Raw genomic sequence first — 23,922 nt, 5'->3', positions numbered from 1 at the left:
TAATTTATTTTTATTTGGTTTAGTCATTTCTTTTATTTTAGTTTCAGTTTTTGCATGTTTAATTTCGTATTAGTTTAATTCTGATTCTTCGATTTTTAGTTATCTTTCAAACCAGATCAGATAGGAGAAAAATACAATTCTGGGCGTTCATACGGCCCGTACCAGTTTCCTTACAGGCCGTAGGGTATCCATTCGGCGCGGACACCCAAGAGTCGCGACTCTCTCTCTTCGCGTCCCTTCAACTCACCCGTCTACCTTTTTATACCCCCCCTCCTGACAGTACCCGACAAACCCTGACCCACCAAACCCCACCTTGTCGTCTTCCTCCTACGGGCCGCACGAGAAGCCGTACCCCTAAACCCTAGCCGCCGCCAACTTCTCCTCCGCTCGCCTCCGCCACTAGCCGCCCGATCTCGCCACTGCAGAAAGGACCCGCGCCGTTCTCCACGCTGACCCGACCGCCGCCGTCTCTCTCTCGCCATTTTTTCCACCACACTCACCCGCCGGCCGCCTCCCCTCCTTCTTCTCCAAGGTAAGCACCCTTACCTTTCTCCTTTTCTATTTTTACTCATTTTCTACCATTTTTCTTTGTTTTTCCACCTTCTCCTCCGATCTCTCGGCCACCACTGTCAATCCACCAGTCGAAACCCAAACCCCAACAAAAACCACCAAGACCCTACGGCCTGTACACCAACCCTTACAGCCCGTAGACAATCCCTGCCGAGAACCACAACCAACTCTACCATAACCTTACAGGCCGTACCAGAGGTACCTGACAGCCATGTCTAGTGAACACCGCAGAAAGAGCCGCCAAGACCGAACACCACAACCACCACCCCATCCAGTCCCTGAGCCATATGACTCTGGCTCTGACCAAACCCACTCTGGTGAATACACCGACCGATCCAACCGCTTTGCGGAACGGTATTTTGAGATGCCCACTCGTCGGATGTACGAAAACTTCATCAATCTCCAAAAGAAGAAGTTTGAGAACACAGCAATGGTCGACCTAGGCACACTCCACAGTTTTGGAGTGGAGGATGATTTCGTCCTCCTAACTGCTGGAGTTGGATTTGGCATAGATTTTTGGAACCTTCGCCTCCCAGCCTACGCAATGGACACCAAGGAATTTCTCTCTTCTCTCGAGCTTAAGAGGGACAATCAAGATGTCCCCTTCATCAAATTCCGGCTGTGCAATAGCACTCACCGAGTCTATTTTCCTACTCTTCGCGAGTGGTTCAGTTTCCGACGAGAGCCCACTTCTGACACCCTCAGTTTCCGTGAGGGATGGGATAGGGATACCTTCTGGGGCATGATCACTGGCTGCCCTAGATCGGCCAGTTCAGAATACCGAGCCCGCTTCATCCCTCACCCCGTTCTCCGTATCATCCAGCGCGCCCTCGCTTCTACCATCTTTGCGCGAGGAGAGACTCTGAACCGCGCCAACACTTGTGATCTCATGCTTATGGACACTATGCTCCATCCAGACACCGAGTCTCCGGACCTAGCCCTTCTCATGGTCCAGCACTGGATCCAGCAGCGCGAAAACAAGAAGAGTGGTGGCAAGATCAAAATAGGGGCCTATGTTGAGCTTATTAAGCGAAAGCTTGGATTAGGAGCAATACCGGGTAGAGAGCCATGCACCGGTCCCACCATTATGGATGCTGACAGCTACCGCCAGGGCCTATTCATCTCTATCTCCCGTGGCCCAGCGGGTCACCAGGACCTCTATGATTGGCGCTTTGAGAATGGTGCCTCACGCAGGTTACCATTTGGCCCCTCCATCTCACCACATGACCCATCCACCTGGTTGATCACAGCTCCTCCACCACCGACCTCTGATGCACCCAGCTCTTCTACCCAGCCACCACCATCACAGTCTGCACCCCCACACCTGGCTGACCCTACTCTTAGGGATATCTACTCCATCATGAGGGACATCAGGGATACTCAGCTGGAGCAGGGCCGTCACATCACAGCTATCCAGCAGCAGACGGACATTCACGGCGAGCGCTTGGATGAGATCAGTGGCCACATGTTTGATTATGCTCAGCGCCTTGGTGACATTGAGGACCAGTTTCGTGACTGGCGCTTCGACCCCTCCTATGACTACTGATCAGGTTTGTTTTCACTACCCCAGCTTTTATCTTTTTATCTTAGTTTACTTGCTTGCATGTCTTGAAGCATTGAGGACAATGCTCAGACTAAGCTTGGGGGGGTGATTAGTTGATTTGTTTAGTTGCATGTAGTTTTGTTCTTTTTGTTTTTGTGTTTGCATGTTTCGAGGATTAATTTGTGTGAATTGCGTGAATTAGGGACCAAATTGAGAAATTTTGATTGAGAGATGGTGGAATTTGTGAAATTGAAAGTAACCACACATTTGGTTGAAAGAACTGTATATGATAGTTTGTTTTGGGACTTTGTAGAGCTGAGAATTGAATTGTACCAAAAAAGCATTTAAAACCGAACTGTGCCTTGTAAAAATAGAGAAATGAGATTTGAAAACAATAGAAAGGTTGGGATATCCATTGGTATGAGAGAATACCATTGGATATGTGTATTCATGATATGTGCAAACAAATTAAAATATATATATAAAAAAAAAAAAAAAGATGGAGAAAATAAGAGTACTGGCAATAAGTCCATTAAGGGCGCCTTTGAGCTCGTCTCCCAAAAAAATAAAAAAAATCTTTGCACATGTCAACACATGTAGTCCGCGACTTTCTGACCTAAGCTTGTTTCAAGCTTGGGGGGGGTATCAAAGAAAAACAAATCACTACAAATGAGGGCATAAACTTGGTAGAAAATGAACTATTGATGCGTTTGATTACTTGGTGCTTACAAATAGCAATACATTCTTGAATATGGGGTTTTGATTGATTGAATTGTGGGGTGAATCAAAATGGACCAAAGGAAACCAAATCACTATCCAAAATGACTCTAATAGGTTTCTAACGAACGCAAGACCATGCAAATTTTCCTCTTAGTAGATTAACTTGCATTTAGGTAAGTCCAACAACCAGAATCACACCTAAGTTAGAATTTTTGCTTGAGGACAAGCAAAGTTCAAGCTTGGGGGAATTTGATATCTCCATATTATGTCTAATTTATAGCCCTAATTTATACTTAAACCTGTGTTTTAAAGCCTATAAATGTGGACTTTTTACTTATATTTCGAAGAAATGTGGTACTGCTATGTTTTGTTTGGTATTTTGCAGGAAAAAGGGCGAAAAACTGGATCTGACAATTTTTCGTACGGCCTGTATGACATACCCTACGGGCCGTACAGGATCTGCCCAACCACACAGAAGATTCCACAACAGAGACACATAGTCTCCAAGACAAAACACAGCCCTACGGGCCGTATGGGGTCCCCTACGGGCCGTAGGGTGCTAAATCGGAAAAATCCAGCAGGATCTGAAATCAGCTGAAATCAAGGAGGCCGAAAAGGAAGCCTCTGCACACGCGATCCAGGGCATTAAATGAGATATTTCCTCACCAAAAAAAGAGGGGGATTCACCACTGGAACTTGGACAAGCTTTCTTGGAGCAAAAGACAAGAGAGGAGAAGAAGAAGAGAAGTGGAAAACGCGAGTTTGCAACGGATCTTCGGATTTCTCCACTGTTTTGTCATGAACTCTTTTATTTTCTGTTATTTGTGTTATCTTATGAACATGAGTAACTAATTTACTTTGTTTCTAGGGCTAAGATGTAGTTTCTAGTTTGGTTTTGTTTGCATGCTACTTGGATTTTGTGTTGAATGCTTTGTTTTTACTTTGTTGAGTAGTATTTTGATTGCTTTATTTGTGCTTGCTTGAATTGATTAGTCATCCCGTTAGATGAATGCGCACATCTAAGTGTTAGGAGCCAAGTCTATGACATTTAATCCAACCGAATAAAGTATATGAAGTAGGGTGAAACCAAGGAGTACCCGAAAGGTGAAACTTTCCTTGAGGCGAAAGTTCTTGGATACTTTTAGTAAACCAACAAGTAACTTAGATAAATTAGGCCAAAATGCGAAAGTTGAGGTTTAACGCATCTAAGAGGGAAGTATTTGAGTCCGGTAATCGGGTACTAGGCCAAAATGCGAAAGTTGAGGTTAGGTATCTAGATCTGGTCGATAGAAACCCTAAACATTAGTATCAACACAGAAAACAGTAGCTGCAGCATTAACTCGGGGTCCCCTACGGGCCGTATGGATTCCCATACGGGCCGTATGCCTCGGGGCTGAACAGAAATGAAATCTGAACCCTGGAAACGCCTTTTTATCATTTGAAAACAACTTTAATTCTTTTTATTGTCTTTTAAACTTGTCATAAATCAGTAGAATTGTTAGGATTAAATCAAACCAATTTTTCTCACTTCTAGAATCTCAAGTAATTTTAAGACGAGTCCGGTCATTTTCTTCCGTCCCTGTGGATCGATACCTGAGCATACTCATCGATAGGATAGTGCACTTACTATCTGATTTGACAGAGTATAACAAAGGTTTAAAAAGTATAGCTTGCTATACTGAAACTTTGTAGCATATATTCTGTGCGAACACTAGCTTCATCATTTAAAACCAAGGTACTCCCAATCCGTTATCAAAGTAGTAATTAAGTTTGAGAATCTGTGTTTTGAAATTGTCAAAATGCCACTTCAAACTTCATTAATTTCTAATTTTGTCATGTATACTCAATTCTTATACTATTTTTATTAAAAATTAACTGAAAAATACTGTTTTGAAATACGTATTTCTGTACCGGGGTGTGCAATTCTGAAATACGTATTTCAAAACAGTATTTTTATTTAATTTTTAATAAAAATAGTATAAGAATTGACTATAAATGACAAAATTAGAAATTAATGAAGTTTGGGGCCGATTTTTTTATTTATATCCAAAAAAAATTGAATTTTAAAAACTAACTGAATCGGTTGTTAAATTTTAAATCTACCCAAACCGGTTCACGGTTAACCGGACCAAATTTCCGGTTAACGGTTAACCGGACCAAATTTCCGGTTAACGGTTAACCGGATTTGTGCATTTTTTTTTTTTTTTTTTTTGAAAACAGAAATTTTTTTTTGTATTAAAATATTAGAAATGTTGAATATATTTCTTTGAAAATAGATGGAATACAATATAATTTGTTTTATTAGAAAGACTGCAACAAATAACCCGGATCAATATTTTTCAGATCGGATTTTTCGCGGCTGTAAGAAAAATTAATATATTTCTTTATGTGTTATTGGAAAAAAAATAAAAATGCTTAGATTCCGAGTTATTGATCCCAGTTCAAAAGTCACTTCTAAGTAATCTAGAAAATATTATGAAATTTCTAATAGATTTAATTTATTAAAAGTTGTATCTATTTTGAAAAAAAAATAAAAACTTTAATTTATTTAATGATTGTTATTCAAAAATAATTCTCAAAATAGATACAACTTTTAATAAATTAAATGTACTAGAAAGATCATAATATTTTCTAGATTACCTAGAAGTGACTTTTGAACCGGGATCAATAACTCGGAATCTAAGCATTTTTATTTTTTTTCCAATAACACATAAAGAAATATATTAATTTTTCTTACAGCCGCGAAAAATCCGATCTGAAAAATATTGATCCGGGTTATTTGTTGCAGTCTTTCTAATAAAACAAATTATATTGTATTCCATCTATTTTCAAAGAAATATATTCAACATTTCTAATATTTTAATACAAAAAAAAGGAAAATGCACAAATCCGGTTAACCGTTAACCGGACCCAAACCAAATTTCTGGTTAACGGTTAACCGGACTATTTCAAAGGGTCCGGTTAACCGTTAACCGGAAATTTGGTCCGGTTAACCGTTAACCGGAAATTTGGTCCGGTTAACCGTTAACCGGAAATTTGGTCCGGTTAACCGTGAACCGGTTTGGGTAGATTTAAAATTTCACAACCGGTTCAGTTAGTTTTTAAAATTCAATTTTTTTTTTGGATATAAATAAAAAAAAATCGGAGTTTGGAGTGACATGTTGACAATTTCAAAGTTTAGAGTGGCATTTTGACAATTTGAAGATTTTAGAGTGACAAATAACCAATTTTCCCTTAAAACTAAGACTAATAATATAGGTTATTTTAGATTTTTGCACAAGTTGACTCATCCAACATGTCCTCAAAGTACGTAGCAGTTGCAGATTGGACCAACCACTTTGCTATTTTTGGGGGATTTGATTTGAGAATTGTTGGGAATGAAAGGAACTGTTCTATTCTATGTAGTTTATTTTTTTTTATTATAAATCATAAAATCATAAATGTTATTAAAAAATAAATTTTTAAATAAAAGAACCATATAATATTTTTATTTTGTGTTGATTTTCTTCTTGAGAATATTTGCGGCACATGATTGCTGTTGATTTGCAAGTTTTTGCAAAGATTTACATATTTCTTTTCAACAAATTTGACTTAGAATTTTGAAAATTATGATTCGATATAGAGGTGGATCAAGTCATTGTTACATTTATTGTCCATTTTCATGGTCTACATCCCCGTCTAAACAATAAAATAATAAAAAAAAATTTAGACTTTTGAAGAGCCGCATTACTTCATAGCATATTTTTAAAACCAGTAGGAAAAACGACATATAGTTTTTTGCGCACCCTTGACGTCTTGTTTGCCTCCCAAAAAGTAGGATACGAATTTGCTGCTATTTTTCTTTGTGAGAGAGAAGAGTATGGAAAGAGTATCGAAAGAATAGCAGCGGATCTCGTTCCCAGAAAGTAACTTATTTTGTAAGACTAGATAATTTTGATTTAATTACTTACTTTTAGAATATCTATAATTAGGCACCAAGTTGTTTGATACAGAAAAAACTAGGAATTCACATCCTTCTTAGTATCGTAAAAGAGAATATTTTAGAATTAGCAGATCTGAATTGATCTTTTAACTTTGCATGAATCTCTAAACTTAAATATTACTGTCCCCTACATTAACTCAATTCTCAAAGCAGCTGAGAATAAATTTCAAACCATGAAGAAAATCTTTTACACATTGAAAAGAATATTAATGTCCTGTAAAACTAACTTGTTTTAATTAAACAGGTGAAATATCATCATTTGATAAACGAAAAAAATATATATATATTTGATCTAAAGGTAAAGACACATATTCACTGATGTTGAAAATCATGAATTCAGAATCTGAATGGAAGATAATCTTTATTATAATAAATATAAATTTGAAAAGAGTGTTGAATGACTTGATTCAAACCATCTCATTCAAAAAAAAAAGTTTTGTTCTTTCGAATTTAAGAAAAAAAAGAAGATGTAACCGAAAGACTGGATACTTTTTCATTAAAAAAACTTTCATATAAAAAGTTTGAAATTGATTATGACCAGTGCGGATGTGATTTGGTATGGAAATTCTTTCTTTGCATACTTTTTGTAATTCACCCCTCAAACAGTAATAAAACTATTCTTTTTTTAAAGTAATGAGAAAATGGTGAGAGAAGGTTTCCATGCAAATTAATTGTTCCAAAAAATTAGGTAAATTTGTGGGGACCAGTTTTGTTTTTCTCGTTCAAACTCAATTTATAAATTGACTAACCCCACGACCACAAATTGAAAACAAAGCCACGTTTGACTTGAAGCATGTAACCATACGTGGAAATTTTCATATAAACCTAAAACCTTTCATTTTCAATTGTTAGTTGAAGATGTTGTAGCTGTATTCACGGTAAAGGCGATAAGATAATATCATATATCGCCTATAATTTTTTTTAGAAGGGTTCAAATGTCTTCATTTTTTTATGCTTCCACAGTGCTTTTATTTTTAAAAGTATTAATAAATTTAAATTTAAATTTAAATCATAAACGTAAAAATAAAACCGTTAGATGTGATTTATGTTATTTTCTCTATGTGCTCATAAAAAATATGAAATTTTGATTTTGTTTTTATATGAATCAATCATTTGAAAAATTAACGTCTAGAAATTATTCACATTAGTATGTTTTTACAAGTTCTTGATGATAACCAAAATAAAGTTGAAATATCATAATTTTACACGTGCATAGATAAAATGATATAGATCATATCCAACAGTTTTATTTTAAGTTTTAAATTTTGAGTTATTAAAGTCTTTAAAAGTGAAGGTATGATGGAGACACAAAAAATAGAGATATTTGAACCCTCTTCCTTTTTTTTTATTTTTATTTTGACAAAGGAGAGATCTCTTTCAATTAGGTGTGACCTGTAATTTTACTTTAGATAATTGTAACAACTGTAATTTTCAAGGAGACTCATTCATCAATCATCATTTTATTTTGAAGCAAAAATAATAGAAAATTCAAGGAGACTCATTCATCATTTTATTTTTAAAGAGACATTTGTATGAGTATCCGTTGTTTGTTTTTTGTTTTTTTCCTGACAAAAAGAGAGACCTATTCGTTAAGGTGTGACTATTAGGTTTATGTCAAATAAATGAGATATCTAACCGTTTTGGTGTGACTAGGTAGTAGCTTTACGTAGACAATTGCAATTTACAAAAATAATTGTAATTTTTTGGGAGACTGATTCCGCGTTTTCTTTTTCAGGGGATTACATCGGATTTGCTTGTAAACTGAATTGTTTAGAAATTTGGAATACAAGTCTAGAAAATTAAATGTATGCAAATAACATACAAATTAAAAATAAATATTTTTTTTCATTTAATTACGTATAATTCATAAATTGATAAATATCTATTAGTAACAAGTAAAAACTATTTAAAAATTGATAATTTTCTCTTTTTTTAAATATTTAAAAACATAATTTATAATTATTCTAAGAATTAAAAATATTTAATAGCAATAATTTATCTTAAAGACTTTAAAATCATGGTGGACCCAGTCCACTGAGTGACGATAGCCTGACATGCTATCTCGGTTTTTTTCACCTAACACACTCTCCCCATCTCACCCACTCCCATCCTTAGGGATTCAAATCTGCTCCTTAGACACTGACTTGGGTCGTTATCTAAACAAATCCAACGTGTGCCAAGTGCACTCGAGGAAACTACTTTCTATTCTTTCTTTTTTTAGTAGAACTACTTTCTATTCTGTGAGGAAATATTGGCCGAAATTTTTATTAATATCCAAAAGAAATATGAAGTTTTAGAAATTATTCAAATTTTTGTGTTTTTTCGAAATCTACTCAAATCGCAAAATCTTGTTGCGGTTTTAAAAAAATGAAATTTTAGAAATTATTCAAATTTTTGTGTTTTTTCGAAATCTACTCAAATCGCAAAATCTTGTTGCGGTTTTAAAAAAAATGCTATGATTTTTTGCTGTTTCAATATTTTTTTTGTATTTTTCATATTTTTTTAGTTAAATAGAAATATTTATAGTTTATTTATTTTGTATCGAAATATTAGAAATATTTTATTTATTTCTTTAAAAATATATGAAATACTATATAATTTGATTTATTAAAAAAAATACTACAAATAGAGTGGAAAAAACGTGCAATGTCGTGCCGTCACGTGACTAACATGCTGTGACTTTGGTGTCTCGCATGACTCACATGACGATTTAATCATAGTTAAGTTAGTTTATTCAAGATTCACTATTTAATTAATATCTAATGGTCCCAATTACACGTGCCTCGCGTGACTACATGTCGTGCCATGCCATGACTAGATCTTTCATGTGCCGTGTGGTGCCAAAGTTTCAAAAGATAGTCACAGCATGCAAATGGCCACGACATGGGACATGCGAGTCATGACACGTATCTGACACACGTGCCGTGCCGTGCTGTAACAGTGTCGTTCTGTGACAGGGCTGGCTCCACCGTGCCATTTTCTCCACTCTAGCTACAAATAACTCGGATCAACATTTTTCATGCCAAATTTTTTACAGCTTTAAGAAAAATTAATATATTTCTTTATGAGTTATTGAAAAAAAATACAAATGCTTGAATTTTGAGTTATTGATTCCAGTTTAAAAGTCACTTTTAAGTAAAATAAAAAATATTGTGATTTTTCTAGTACATTTAATTTTTAAAAAATTGTATCTATTTTAAGAAAAAAAATTTTAATAACAATCATTAAATAACTTAAAATGGAGCCAAATCTCCTACACCTCTAGGGACAGAAAATTCGTACTCCTAGAGTCAATGCTGAATGAGACCGGAATCATTATTAAATTTTAAATATTTAATCTGACCCCACCTCAGATCTATCAACAGTGATTTTAGAGGTAAAAAATTTATATCAATTCATGTAGGTGCAGGAGATTCGGTTTCATTTTTGAGACCCTGATTGATGCTTGATAGATAAAAGTAGGTGAGTGCGGTAGGTGAGAAAAGGAAAATAGCGCGTCATGCTAGCATCACCCGGTGGACCGGGTTCATTTGTGGGAGACAGGTACACGTCATATTTTTTCTTTTTTTAATAGATCAAGTCTATTGCAGTTGGTGAGAATATTTCATTTATAGAAAATATTATAACATAACTCAAAAAAAAAGAAAGAGTACTTTAATTTTTCAATAGATAGAACGATCAGTAAAAAAATATCGATCCAAACTTTGGATTGGAACTTTTTTTTATCGGTCCGAAGTGATATTTTTTCCAGTTGCTTTCGATTCTGCTCATAATGATTAGAACTCGAGTTAATTATGCACACTCTATCATTATTGTTTTCTTTTCTTCCGTTTTGTCTCTCTAATTATAGTTTTAAGACCATCAGATTTATTTTATTATAGGTAATTTTTTAACAGCTTGGACAGTATAATATCATTAAGAGTGTCAATGATACCCTTTTAACCGTTTACCCGATCCGTACCAGACTGATATGAATAATTTTTTTTTGTTAGTTTATTAGATATGGGTATGGGTAATAATTTTTTTTCGTTAGCTAAACAGATAAGGATAAGGATAAAAACTATTTTGTATCAGTTACCTTATAGGGTAATTATATAAAATATAATAATATGATAATGTTTGAGCAATAATTAGTTATTATTTTTGTTATTTGGTGCATTGTTTTTGTTGTAGAAAAATATTAAACATATTATTTGTATTTGCATTCTTGTTCTTTAATTAAATAATTGAATTTGTCGGAAGATAAGTTCTTTTTTTTTTTTTTAATTCTCATGTTTTATAAAATATGCAATTTAGTTGAAATTATTATTTTTATTTTTTTTACTAGTAACGTTATTGCATATGTGCGAAATAAATTAATTTTGATGTTTTATTTATAAAATATAATAAAACTAGTAATTATACTAGTATTTTTCGTTATCCACCCGCTACCATTTCGTTATCCAATAATTTTAATACGTAAGGATATGGTAGGGTATGAGTAATATCATTCTTAGTAAGTATGAGTATGAAAATGTTTTCACTCTACTCATGTCGTACTCATTGGCACCCCTAAACATCATATAAGACATAATTTTTTTCTTGTAAAGTACTGAACCATCAATCAATAAAGCAATAATTCAATAAATTCTCTAATTTTTATCAAATTATCTGCAGTAATTTTCTTCCAACTCCAATTTTTTTTTCTTCACATAAAGTCACGGAGAATTCAAGACAATTGAAAAAAAAAACTTTTGAACTGGTGAAGTTCATTCTATGTATGAAAATTTCAATGTAGTCTTTCTTTTTTCTCTATTGCTTCATAACATTTTCTGTAAATAAAATTTCTGGTTGTTGGTGACTGGTGAGTGAAGTTGGCTCGGTCGCTTTTACTTTTGCACCTTTTTATTTGTTTTTTAAGAAAAGCCAACTTTTCACCTTACCTCTATTTCTTTCATCTATAAATCCACCTGTTGCTTCATCTCTCTCATCTCTCTCTCTTTCTCCCTCCCTCTCTCAAACAACAATGGGAAGCCTTGCATCAGAGAAAACTGTGATTGGATGGGCAGCAAGGGATGCCAGTGGAGTTTTGTCTCCTTACACTTACACCTTGAGGTACAATTTTTTAACAATTTTAAGTATATATTTTTAGTTTTATATATGTATATAATTTTAAAATTGTTTATCACTGAGTTTTGCTTCTTTTTGTGTCATTTTCATTGTTTTACATGTTTATGCGCAGTTAATTAATTAGCTGTATTTGATCCATTGATTTTTTTTTCACCAATATTATGAAAAATATTATTTTAATTTGTTCTAGTATTTAATACACATTGCAACTATCCATAACACATCTTTCAGTTTCACTGGTATGCATGCTCAGTGTGTGAGCAAACCAACTCATTTCAATAATTTTATTTTCACTTAACAAACTATTTTATTTTCAGAAATATAAAATTAAATCATTTTTTATCTCATGGAAAATGATAAAATCATTGATTCGGTCTCTATATATTGAAATTAAAAGAACTAAATTTATGGTCTGATTCGTGTAATTTTTCAAACTGTGTGGTCGTTGAAGTAGAAATTGTGTATGGAAAAAAATAATTCATCCTTTTTTCGATAATTTATTTTTTACATTTTTAAAAAAAAAAAATTTGTTCACTTAATGTGTCAACAAAAAAAAAAGAAAAAGAAAAAAGTTGCTGTTTAGTGTGATTCTTTTGAGATAGCGTTACAACTGATTAATTTGGCGTTGTTGGAAAATGCAGGAAAACAGAGGCAGAGGATGTGGTGATAAAGGTGTTGTATTGTGGAATCTGCCACACTGATATCCACCAAACCAAGAACCACTTGGGCATGTCTAATTACCCTATGGTCCCTGGGTACGTGTACTCTTAACCTCCTCCTCCTCTCTCTCTCTCTACTCTGTTCGAATTCGTATCCTCTGCATTAACTCAAAAGGGAATCTTTTGAGTTAATGAATCCTGACAATCCAATCTGTTTTAAGATTCGTGCAGACTAGATTCACACTAATATTAAAGGATCCCCTGTATCATAAGCAGTGGCCGGATTGGCTCCGTTTCAAATCAGATGGGATTGTTTTGTGACAAGCATAGCTTTAAATTGGTGTTACATCCTGTAAACAAATTTTAAAGCTCTAAATTAATATTGTTTACTTTCTAATGGTATCAGGCATGAAGTTGTTGGGGAGGTGACTGAAGTGGGTCCCGAAGTGACCCGCTTCCAGCCAGGAGATGTGGTCGGTATTGGGGTGATTGTTGGTTGCTGCCGCACGTGCCAGCCGTGTAAAGCGGATGTTGAGCAGTACTGCAACAAGCGCATTTGGTCGTATAACGACGTTTACACAGATGGGAAGCCTACTCATGGTGGGTTTGCTTCTTCCATGATTGTCAACCAAAAGTAAGTTTATTAATTTGTTACATTTATATAGATTTATATTAGTAGTGTATAGTTTACATGACAGATCATTTCTTGGTGAATCCATAATTGTGATCTTGAAATTATAAAGCTTGATTGTCAAGCAAAAGTCAAGATCAAATTGTCTAGTTCATGTTAATTTCCATTATTCAACAAGCTCTGAAATCTTAATTTTTCTCCCTATTTACTCTAATTTTTTTTTCTCCCTATCTTCATTAATTAGATCATGAAACTTTTAAGAAAGACAAGATAATAAATTTGGACAGAAGAAGCTTAAAATTGCAAATTTGACCCTCAGTATTCATTTTTTATTTTCTTTTTGGGAAAGATCAGTTTCATGTTTCTACATACCAGATGGTTATTTCCCCTGATGGGTACTTTTCAATATAGATGCTGTGTGTCCCTGGTTTTGCTTTCTTTTTCTTTGATTTGTCGCATATTTAATTCTTTAATCCTTATCAACAAAGATTTTCATTTTCAATGGGGGGCCCTCATAATGACTTAAATTTTACGGAAAATGTGTGATCATGTGTCCTTGTCAAGCTCTGCATCTGATTTTCTTAGCAAAGTGGGATCTAGTTTCCAATATTTCTTGATTACATTTTAAAACCTCAACCGGATGTCGGTCTTATTAATTCAAATCAATTATTTTAAACAACAAACCAGAACCATTGATCATTTGATCTTCTTCTACATCATGCACTAAGAATGTATTGATAGATCAGAGAGTGCTGAAGTAATTACACCAAATTATCTAAATTATTAATATTATCAGCATTTTAATATTCTAAAAAAAACCAAGTCCAAATTTTATAGCGTCCAATATACATGCGTAATTCATGATCTACACCAAATGTATGGTTTTGATTTGTTATTTTTAATTTATATTCTCAATTATTTAGACCAAAAAATTCAACAAAATAGTTTTTTCCGGTCTCATTTCCTTTGTTTTGTATTCTATTAGGTTCGCTGTGAAAATCCCTGCAGGGCTTGCCCCAGAGCAAGCTGCACCTTTACTCTGCGCTGGAGTTACAGTCTACAGCCCATTGAAACACTTTGGGCTTATGAAACCGGGCCTCAGAGGAGCAATTTTGGGCCTTGGCGGCGTTGGTCATATGGGGATCAAGGTCGCAAAGGCAATGGGCCACCATGTGACGGTGATCAGCTCTTCTGACAAGAAAAAAGCAGAGGCGATGGATCACCTAGGTGCAGATGCATACCTTGTAAGCTCTGATGCTACCCAAATGGCAACCGCAGCAGATAGCCTTGATTATATCATAGATACGGTACCAGTAAACCACCCGCTCGAACCATACCTCTCATTGCTCAAATTGGATGGCAAGTTGATCCTCACGGGAGTTATCAATGAACCCTTGCAGTTTGTTTCTCCGATGGTGATGCTCGGTGAGTTTACGCTGTGTAAATTTCATCTTGGTACTGCATAGCGAATATTGGTCCGTATTATGGATCAATCTCTATTTTCAAAGTTCAAACAACCAATCTAAACCATTCGACATGATATCTATATGAATATGTACTTGTAGATCAATTATATGAACTTCGAAAACAAAATTATTGATGCTCAGTACGGACCAAACTGCACTATGCATAGTACCATAGCCTCACTCAACATTGGAATTACTTCTTCATTGTTACATTAAATTTTGCTTTGATTGTTAACAAAAATGCTGTTAATTCACCATTGCCTGATTGTTTGTAGGGAGGAAGGCCATCACGGGGAGTTTCATCGGAAGCATGACTGAGACACAGGAAGTACTGGAATTTTGCGTCGAAAAGGGCCTGACATCTACCATTGAAATTGTGAAGATGGATTATGTGAACCAAGCGATCGAGCGATTGGAGCGTAACGATGTCAGATATCGCTTTGTTGTTGATGTGGCAGGGAGCAAACTTGAGTTGTAAAGAGTTGTTTGTTTTACTGTGCCTTGTCTTAATTTCTGAATGCAATGTACCTTTGATACCATTCTCCTTGTTGGCTTGTTGGGTGTGTAGAGTTTGTTTTGAATGCTGTTATAAAATGTATACCCCTTGCCCCTTGTTGCCTAAAATGAGTTTGATTTGTTTTTGAATGAACGAAACTAAAAAAATATATATAACATGAGAAGGGTTACATTTTTTATTTTATTTTTATGTCTTCATTATATTTATATTATTTTTCCTATATACATGTAATTTTTTTTTCTATGCACATTTAAAAGATTGTAACCTTTTGATTTTGTTTTAATTGGTATTGAGAGCTTGTAAATATTTACTGATATAGATATTTTATGAACATTGATTGTTAAACTTGTTGATTTATACAAAAATAAATCTAAAAAATGATATTTTCTAATTTTAGATCAGATTTAATAATTTTATTTTAGCACATTAGTTCTATAATTTCATTCTGAAATAAATAAAAAAATAAATGTTGAAAGAAAAAAAATATAAAGATATTTGAAAGCTTGTCATATAACATTAAGCTGACAAAAATATATTTATTTTTGTTGGCAACTCTTTTCCGAACCTTTTAGAAAGAGGCCTCATTTAAACTTTTTACAGTGGACTGGGATGGGCTGATAGGTCACTACAGTTTTGATTAGAGTTCAAAGATGCCTCGCTGTCGAGCAATGGTTCCCTTGGGAAATGGGAAGGGAGATGCTATGCTGGGGAACCTGGCTTATAAGCTATCTTATAAGCCAGAGACCGGGTCAAAATAAAAATTATTTACCTAAATAGACTCGGAAGTGCTTTTATTCGGTTGGAAGTTATTCTACCTCTCTGCAGTACCGCACATAATACTCACGTGGCTTTTCTTGTACGTGTGTGTAGAACCATTTTTCGATCTATTAGCAAATTGATACGATATCTAACTACGTGTCTGGCTGTCTAATATAATGCAACAGACGACAGCAGCATTCAAGTGTTATAGATTATTTTTTATTAGATGAGGGTTCAAATGTACCCAAATTTTTGTGCATCCAAATGCACTTTATCTTTCAAATTCTTTTTTTTTTCGTTTTCAAAGTCCGAATAGTCAATCCGAATCATTAGATGCGATCTATATATTAAGATGTGCTTGGAGACCAAATTTTACATTTTTTAGAATTTTTTTACTATTTATTAAGCCACTTTGAAAATTGCTAATTTTACATTTTCTGGACCATTGAATCAGCGATTTTCAAAGTGGCTTAATAAATAGTAAAAAAATTCTAAAAAATGTAAAATTTGGTCTCCAAGCACATCTTAATATATAGATCGCATCTAACGGTTCGGATTAACTATTTGAACTTTGAAAATAGAGAAAAAAAATTTAAAAGATAAGATACATTTGGATGCACAAAAATTTGGATGCATTTCGACCCTCCTCTTTTTATTAATACCAATCCCAAAAGATTATATATGGAGCAACAAGCGCACGTGTTGGTGTCTTGTCTGTTTCTTATCCTAGTACCAATAGGCATTTCTTCTTGCACCAATGTTAGAAGAATGTTTATGTTACTGGTAAAAAAATCCACATTAATATTCCTATTTTATGGTACATAACTAGAATCGGGACTGTCTGATCAGATGAAAGCCGTCCGATAAGCAATGTTAAGATTCTCACGAACAACTTTAAATTTTGTCCGGATCAAGTGCGCACAAATCTTGATGCAAATTGAACAAATCTAACCGGACATTAGATCAAAATCGATCTGATGCTTATCGGACCGCTCCCACTATTACATAAGTAGGCAACTTTTATGCTTAATTTGTCATCTTGGCGAAACTATGTTTATTTGGAGTTTTCTTTAACTTGTGTCCTGGTTAAAAGGTAATGTTATTATTAGTACGCTCTACCCATTTTTATATTTCACCTTCTGTGAAAAATAATTTTAGGTTCCACCCTTTTGCTATCTCTCTCCATTAACTTTTTTTTTTAAGGATTAATCTATTTTCGGTGTTGGATTCATCAATGCCTATTTCTGATATTTCTGATATCTGAAGCCTAGACACCTCTTCCTTTTGCCCCCGCGAGCTCAACAGATTCAAGGGACTGATGTGAGATTTTAGCTTTCTTTTTAGTATATAGATTATCGCCATTTGCAAGATGGATAATACTGGGTGTATTAAATTTGTTCGAGAAAATATATTATTCCTAGCTTCTTTCTTTTTTTTTCACGTGAAAATAGCCAGTTAGGAGAAAGATTGGGGCAACTTTGACCAATACATTTTTGAAATGAAAAAATAAATCCTAAATTTCTCTGTATTTTTTTTTATCAGTTCAAAAGGTCAGCAACTCATAATGGGATCAAGATCAGGAAAAAGTTCTCCAAAAGTTTCATCTATGGAGAACAACCACAAAGAACCATTTATCATTGGTTAGTGGATCTAAATTCCCCATCTATTCAATTTTCTCGTTGCAATTGAGAACCGGCTTTTGATCTAGTGACATGTTTAATTGACCCAGATGAATATGGGTTTGCTAATTTAATTCCTTTATTATTTATATATAGGTGTTGCCGGAGGAGCTGCATCCGGAAAAACGACAGTATGTGATATCATTACACAACAGCTTCATGGCCAACAGATCATTGTCCTTAGCCAGGCATAATGTTATCTTTTAGTCAATTATTTGTTATCTTTAAAATAAAGGATTATATTTGTGTAATCTTAACTATGCTTGTGTGTCAAAGAAGTATAAATGTGCTTGGTGAAAAAGTTATGTGCATTCCCTGTACCTCACTGGTATATGAAATAAGTGTGGAATGGACCCTAATAAACATTTGGAAATATCACTCCAAGTACTTGTAAAGTGCCTAAATTACTTGCTAGAATTACCATCATTTTATATAAAAATTGAGTAGGGTTAAAATGCACCATTGATTTTGTGCCCCAACCATACCCCACGTCGATATCTTCGTTTACAAAGTTCAAACAGTCGATCCGAACCACTCAACGTAATCTCCATATTAAAATGTGCTTAGAGACCAAATTTTATATTTTTTGGAATTTTTTTACTATTTTTTTAGATAGGTACAAAATCACTGCATCTAGACCATCCAAAAACAGTGATTTTGTACCTATCTAAAAAAATAGTAAAAAAAATCCAAAAAATAAAAAATTTGGTCTCTAAGCACATTTTAATATGGAGATCACGTTGAGTGGTTCGGATCGACTGTTTAAACTTTGTAAACAGAGATATAGACGTAGGGTATGGTTGGGACACAACCAATGGTGCTTTTTAACCATACTCATAAAAATTACATAAAATTGACAACATGCTAGAGAATAGTTAATTCACAAGGATATTTTACATAATTCATCATTGAATTTGATGCTACTATACTAAGTGAGCATTTATGTTTCAGGAGTCATTTTACTATGGATTATCAGAGAAAAAGGTGTCACAGGTTCAAGGATATAATTTTGACCATCCAGGTATTTCACATTTATTATATATTATATCGAGTGTGGCTAAATTGCTACCAGTAGCACTTCGACCTAAGTGCTTACGGAGTCATATCTTCGTATTTGATGTTCAAACAACAAATTCAAACAATTAGATCTTCAATCTATATTAAAATGTGTTGGAGACCAAATTTTACATTTTTTTGAAATTTTTTTACTATTTATTAAGATGGTTTAAAAATCGTTGTTTTATTAAAATTCGGCACCATTAAAAAACAACGATTTCAAAAAATATAAAATTTGGTCTCCAAGCACATTTTAATATAGATTGAACATCTAACGGTTTGAATTTGTTGTTTGAACATCAAATACGAAGATATGACTCCGTAAGCACTTAGGTCGAAGTGTTACCGGTAGCAATTTAGCCATACTCATATTATATTTCCTTTTGTTCCAGTTTTTTTATAAAAATAATGTTCTGTCACTTCTCTTTAGATGCTTTTGATACTGAAAGGCTACTTTCTTGCTTGAAGAGTTTGAAGTGTGGAAATGAAGCGGATATACCAAATTATGACTTCAAAACATATGAGAAAGTATTTCCTGAAAGAAAGGTACTCAACAAATTGTAAAATTTGGTTGTAGTTTTCAGAATTGTAAAATTTAATCTTCTGAAACAAACAAACAAATTTCAGGTGAGCCCTTCAGATGTTATTATTTTGGAGGGAATTTTAGTATTTCATGATCCACGACTTCGAGAGCTCATGAACATGAAAATATTTGTTGATACAGGTACAGATTAAATACTTACTGCACCATGCACCGGTAATTGTTGTAACCTGATATATGGCTGGTTATGGCTACTAAATTTTTCTCTTTGTTTACATCAAATATGATACAATGTTGCAATTTGTTTTGTAGATGCTGATGTCAGACTTGCACAGAGAATTCACCGGGATACTGTTGAAAAGGGTAGAGCTGTCACTGTTGTTCTTGAACAGGTCAATTGAGCAGTAAATCAGTAAATTTATATTGAATCTAAGTTTTTGGTAGATGAATAACTGCATATGTAATTTTTGTATTGATGTACGCCGAATTTGTTTGCTTTTAATCTGAATTGCACAAAGGATGATTACTTGGGGTGAATATAGGGTTAATTGGGGGTGCCAAATTGCAAATTTGTGGAAAGCATTACATTGCTGTACTTTTGGATAATTGGGTACCTATCAAAATTATTTTCAATGGTTGATGATACAAATTTTACTTATTTAATGCATGGGTGCATGTGTATATATGCTCCATGATTTTATCAGAACATACTGGAATATAAACCTAAATGTATGAGAAGCTTTGGTTATTTTTCCACCACCTTAATTATCCTTGGTTTTTCACACCACAATTAGCTAATTTAATTATATTGTTATCTAAAAAGTGTCAAATGATTTGGTAATGACAGAAACACTAGTTTCATTTGTAATACTTACCAATAATTTTATTTTCTATAATCCTTCAGTACTACAAATTTGTGAAGCCATCATTTGAGGACTTCATAGCACCGACAAAGAAATATGCTGATATAATAATACCATGGGGAAGAAATAATAATGTGGCGATTGACCTAATTGTGCAACACATCCATACCAAACTCGGCCAACACGACATTTGCAAATTTTACTCCAATCTCTACGTCATTCATTCAACTTTTCAGGTACATATTTCCAACACTGGCAAAAGAAAATTGTTTTGGTACTGTATTGCTCCTGTTATAGGTTTCACCCTCTGTTTTTATATGACTATGAGATCTCTGTATGAAGATTTGAGTGGGCCATGCTGGTACTGCAAGAAATTATGGTCACATGAAGGCTTTAACATCAATTTCTTATCTTATTTATTTATTTGTTTGTTTACATTGTTTGAAGACACGTGGCATGCTTACAATAATACGCGATGCTAACACCTCTAAGCATGATTTCATATTTTATGCTGATCGGCTGATACGTCTGGTATGTACTGACTTATATCAATTTCTGAACTTATATAGAATTCTATAAAATTATCAACTTAATTTTTTTTTTTATCTTAATAGGTAGTAGAGAATGGTCTCGGTCATCTTCCATTTAAAGAAAAGCAGGTGAAAACTCCAACTGGTAAGGACAATTTGCATAATTTATATATGATTGCATTGTACCTAGTATTTGTGTTATGTCATAAGTAATATGTTCATTGGATTTTAGGGGCGGTCTATACTGGTGTTGAGTTCTGTCGGGAGAAGTTATGTGGTATTTCAGTTATTAGAAGGTATATTACCTCAAATACTTTCTACATATGGTCAATTTCATATCAAAATGAAGCAATTACCTATATTTCATTTTTGTCTCTAAACTATTTCAAGTGGTGAGAGTATGGAGAATGCTTTGCGTGCTTGTTGCAAAGGAATCAAGATCGGTAAAATACTTATTCATAAAGATGCTGAAGAGGGCAAACAGGTACTACCCCCCCCCCCCCCCCCCCCCCCCTCCCCGCACACACACACACACACACACCAAAACCCCCAAAAAAGAATAATAAATAAAAAATACATTTCTTTGACCATTAAATTTGAGGAACAATAATTAATTCCTCGACTTGATTTTCTTAAAAATATGTCCAAATTATTAGAATCTCCCAACAAAACTGTAGGACAAAGTGTTAGCTTGAAAACCTGTAGGTTTTTTCAGGTGAGATGAAAAGAAAATTTATATATGATTTTTGAAATGCTTAGGAGAGTAATTTTATGATATTGTCTAATTGTGCATGGTATATGACTACTGCATTAGCTCATTTTTTATTAAATATATATACTTTTGTCTCAAAAAAGGCAATGCTGTATTTTTTTTTATATATATTAAAAATAGGAACAACAATATAATTCTTTTGTTTTGTAGTTAATCTACCAACATTTGCCCAAGGATATAGCAGAAAGACATGTTCTGCTTCTTGATCCTATTCTGGCCACTGGTTAGTTTCAAACTTCAAATTGAGCCTACTAAACTCGCATAAAATGAGCAATTTTAACAGTACATGCTGTTCAAATCCATTCCATCTTCCATGTTTAAAAGAGGTCCTCCTTATTTCTATTGATTTATCTACTTAATTTTATGTTGCTTTGTTTTTTCTTTTTTCTTTTTTTGTGTGTGTAAAATATAGGAAATTCAGCTGTTCAGGCTATCTCCTTAATGTTGGAAAGAGGAGTTCAAGAATCAAACATTATTTTTCTTAATCTCATATCTGTATGTTTACATCACGTAAATATTTTTAATGTTATTTATGTTATAGAATTCCAATGTATCTCAAACTAAATTGTGTCCAGCTTTGGAACTTTCTTAAATCAAAATATTATCTCTTATTTTTTTATGCCTAGGCTCCTGAAGGTATACATGCAGTCTGTAAGAAATTTCCCCGAATAAGAATCATTACATCAGAGATCGAATTGGGTTTAAATGACGAATGCCATGTTATTCCTGGCATGGGTGAATTTGGCGATCGGTATTTTGGTACAGTATAGCTCATGGAAGTCGAAGTTTGAAACTTTTAATCTCTCTAGCAAATTCATTGTAAGTAATTTGTCCTGAATTTACTAAACTTTTGTTTCCCTTTATATATGTTAATTAGCATTGGATTTTTACCATTCTCTTTGGATTTCTGTGCAGGTGCCTTTTTTAGCTTATTTCCCCCCACCAAATTAAAATTTTCCACAGCCACAGGTGGTGTATTTATTTATTTTATTTTATTTTGAAAAAAAGTTACCACCCATTTCATCAAAGGAAACAAACTACAACTACACCGGTTTTATTTATTTGTTATTTTCTTTTCCTTTTTCCCCCATGTTATGATTTTTGGTCATATTTCTGAGGTTAATTTCATTGTTATTATGGTTTAAACAAACCATATATGTTTCTCTTCCAAGCGATCATTTCATTTTTATTTGTTTTTACTTCAGCTCTGTTCTCTATTGAGATGTGACTCTTCAAATAAAACGAGACTAGACATGTGGAGATTTAAAAAATATTAAATTTTGGGTTTAAAAAAAAATACTCAAATTGGAGCCATAGAGGTGCTACATTGACTAGCGAGCCATACTTTGTATGCTGATTGTTTGATCAAATCAAACTGTTATATAAATTATAGTGATATATGCTGTTCGCATTTGATCAGATGGCCTATGCTAACTATGATAATAGCATGCCATCATTTTCTTACGGTTAGTATTAAGTTCATTTTTATTATAAAAAGTTGATTTGCAATATTTGGTAAAAAGATTAAAGAATTGAGTGCCAAAATATAATGACAAAATAGTTTATTATTATTTTTATTTTTTGCTTTATTTTACACAAAGGGTACATATCACAATTTTTGAGAGATACTTGAAATAAAAGAAGAAAATTATTATTGTAATAGTTACTTAATCCTTTCTCATATCATGATTGATGATTCTGTCGAATTATTTCTTACATCAAATTTTTTTCTTACACATTGCACTATATCTAACTGCTTCTATCCAAATTTCCCCAAGTCAACTTATTATTTATTTACGTCTATAGATTTTAGTTATCATGAAAGTTAACTTGTGGATGCAAATTATAGAAAATAATCAGTTTGTATTTAAATGCACTCGAGAGTAATTTGAAGAAGAGTATAGATAAATAAATGCATAACTCTTCCTGAAAGTGCTCTTTTATAGCCCCCACAATCTATGCTTGAATTGAACAACATACATAATTTGATTTTCTCAAATATCTTGTTAGTAAATTCACTAGATTGTTGTATTATTTTATTTGTCATGGTCTAGGCTCTTAGCAACATAATATAATTACAAGCAATGAGGCTCTGGTTTCTTAAATAGATTGATTTCAATTATATACAATCACTGTGATTGAAACCAACGCAGAAGATGTTTATTTGATCACACCATTCTAATATCTAACCAAACTTCATAGAAACATGAATTTCGTATGAAAAGAATCGCATTTAGGTTGTTCTTTAACTATATATATTGTTAAGATATACAGGTACCTAACCGTACGACATTGATTAGCTCATTGTATACAACATGAATGCGTATCCTCTGCATTAACTCACAAGGGAATCTTTTGAGTTAATGAATCTCAACCGTTCAATTTTAAACAGAGTTAATCCGGTGCTTGTTTATAACATAGAGGGTCCTTTGATATTAGTGTGGATCTAGTCCGCACGAATCTCAAAACAAATTGGACAGTTGAGATTCATTAACTCAAAAGATTCCCTTTTGAGTTAATGCAGA

At 33.6% G+C, this 23,922-nt stretch overlaps 2 protein-coding genes across 3 annotated transcripts; both read left to right on the top strand.

The window, feature by feature from the left end:
- Positions 1-11,574: 11,574 nt before the first annotated feature.
- On the top strand, positions 11,575-15,352 carry LOC144564119 (cinnamyl alcohol dehydrogenase 2). 2 transcript variants are annotated; one of them, XM_078313639.1, is made up of 5 exons: positions 11,575-11,909; positions 12,566-12,679; positions 12,990-13,217; positions 14,200-14,639; positions 14,956-15,352. In XM_078313639.1, exons 1-5 carry the CDS (start codon positions 11,821-11,823, stop codon positions 15,156-15,158), a joined length of 1,074 nt encoding a protein of 357 aa, XP_078169765.1. In that variant the 5' UTR covers positions 11,575-11,820; the 3' UTR covers positions 15,159-15,352. The 2 variants fall into 2 exon arrangements, with proteins under 2 accessions (XP_078169765.1, XP_078169766.1); XM_078313640.1 differs by lacking the exon at positions 12,566-12,679 and having other exon boundaries at positions 11,775-11,909.
- Positions 15,353-17,435: 2,083 nt separating this feature from the next.
- On the top strand, positions 17,436-22,500 carry LOC144564305 (uridine kinase-like protein 3). Its single transcript, XM_078313904.1, has 15 exons — positions 17,436-17,596; positions 17,732-17,823; positions 18,587-18,656; positions 19,122-19,237; positions 19,319-19,415; positions 19,545-19,624; positions 20,137-20,331; positions 20,543-20,626; positions 20,710-20,770; positions 20,858-20,921; positions 21,016-21,109; positions 21,548-21,620; positions 21,810-21,892; positions 22,024-22,216; positions 22,313-22,500. The coding sequence occupies exons 1-14, from the start codon at positions 17,521-17,523 to the stop codon at positions 22,165-22,167; spliced, it is 1,329 nt and encodes a 442-aa protein (XP_078170030.1). The 5' UTR covers positions 17,436-17,520; the 3' UTR covers positions 22,168-22,216; positions 22,313-22,500.
- Positions 22,501-23,922: the final 1,422 nt, after the last annotated feature.

This window comes from Carex rostrata, chromosome 13 (genome assembly GCF_964058835.1).
Source record: "Carex rostrata chromosome 13, lpCarRost1.2, whole genome shotgun sequence".
In the NCBI taxonomy this organism is placed as follows: Eukaryota; Viridiplantae; Streptophyta; class Magnoliopsida; order Poales; family Cyperaceae; genus Carex; species Carex rostrata.
This window is presented reverse-complemented; position numbering and strand designations above follow the sequence as displayed.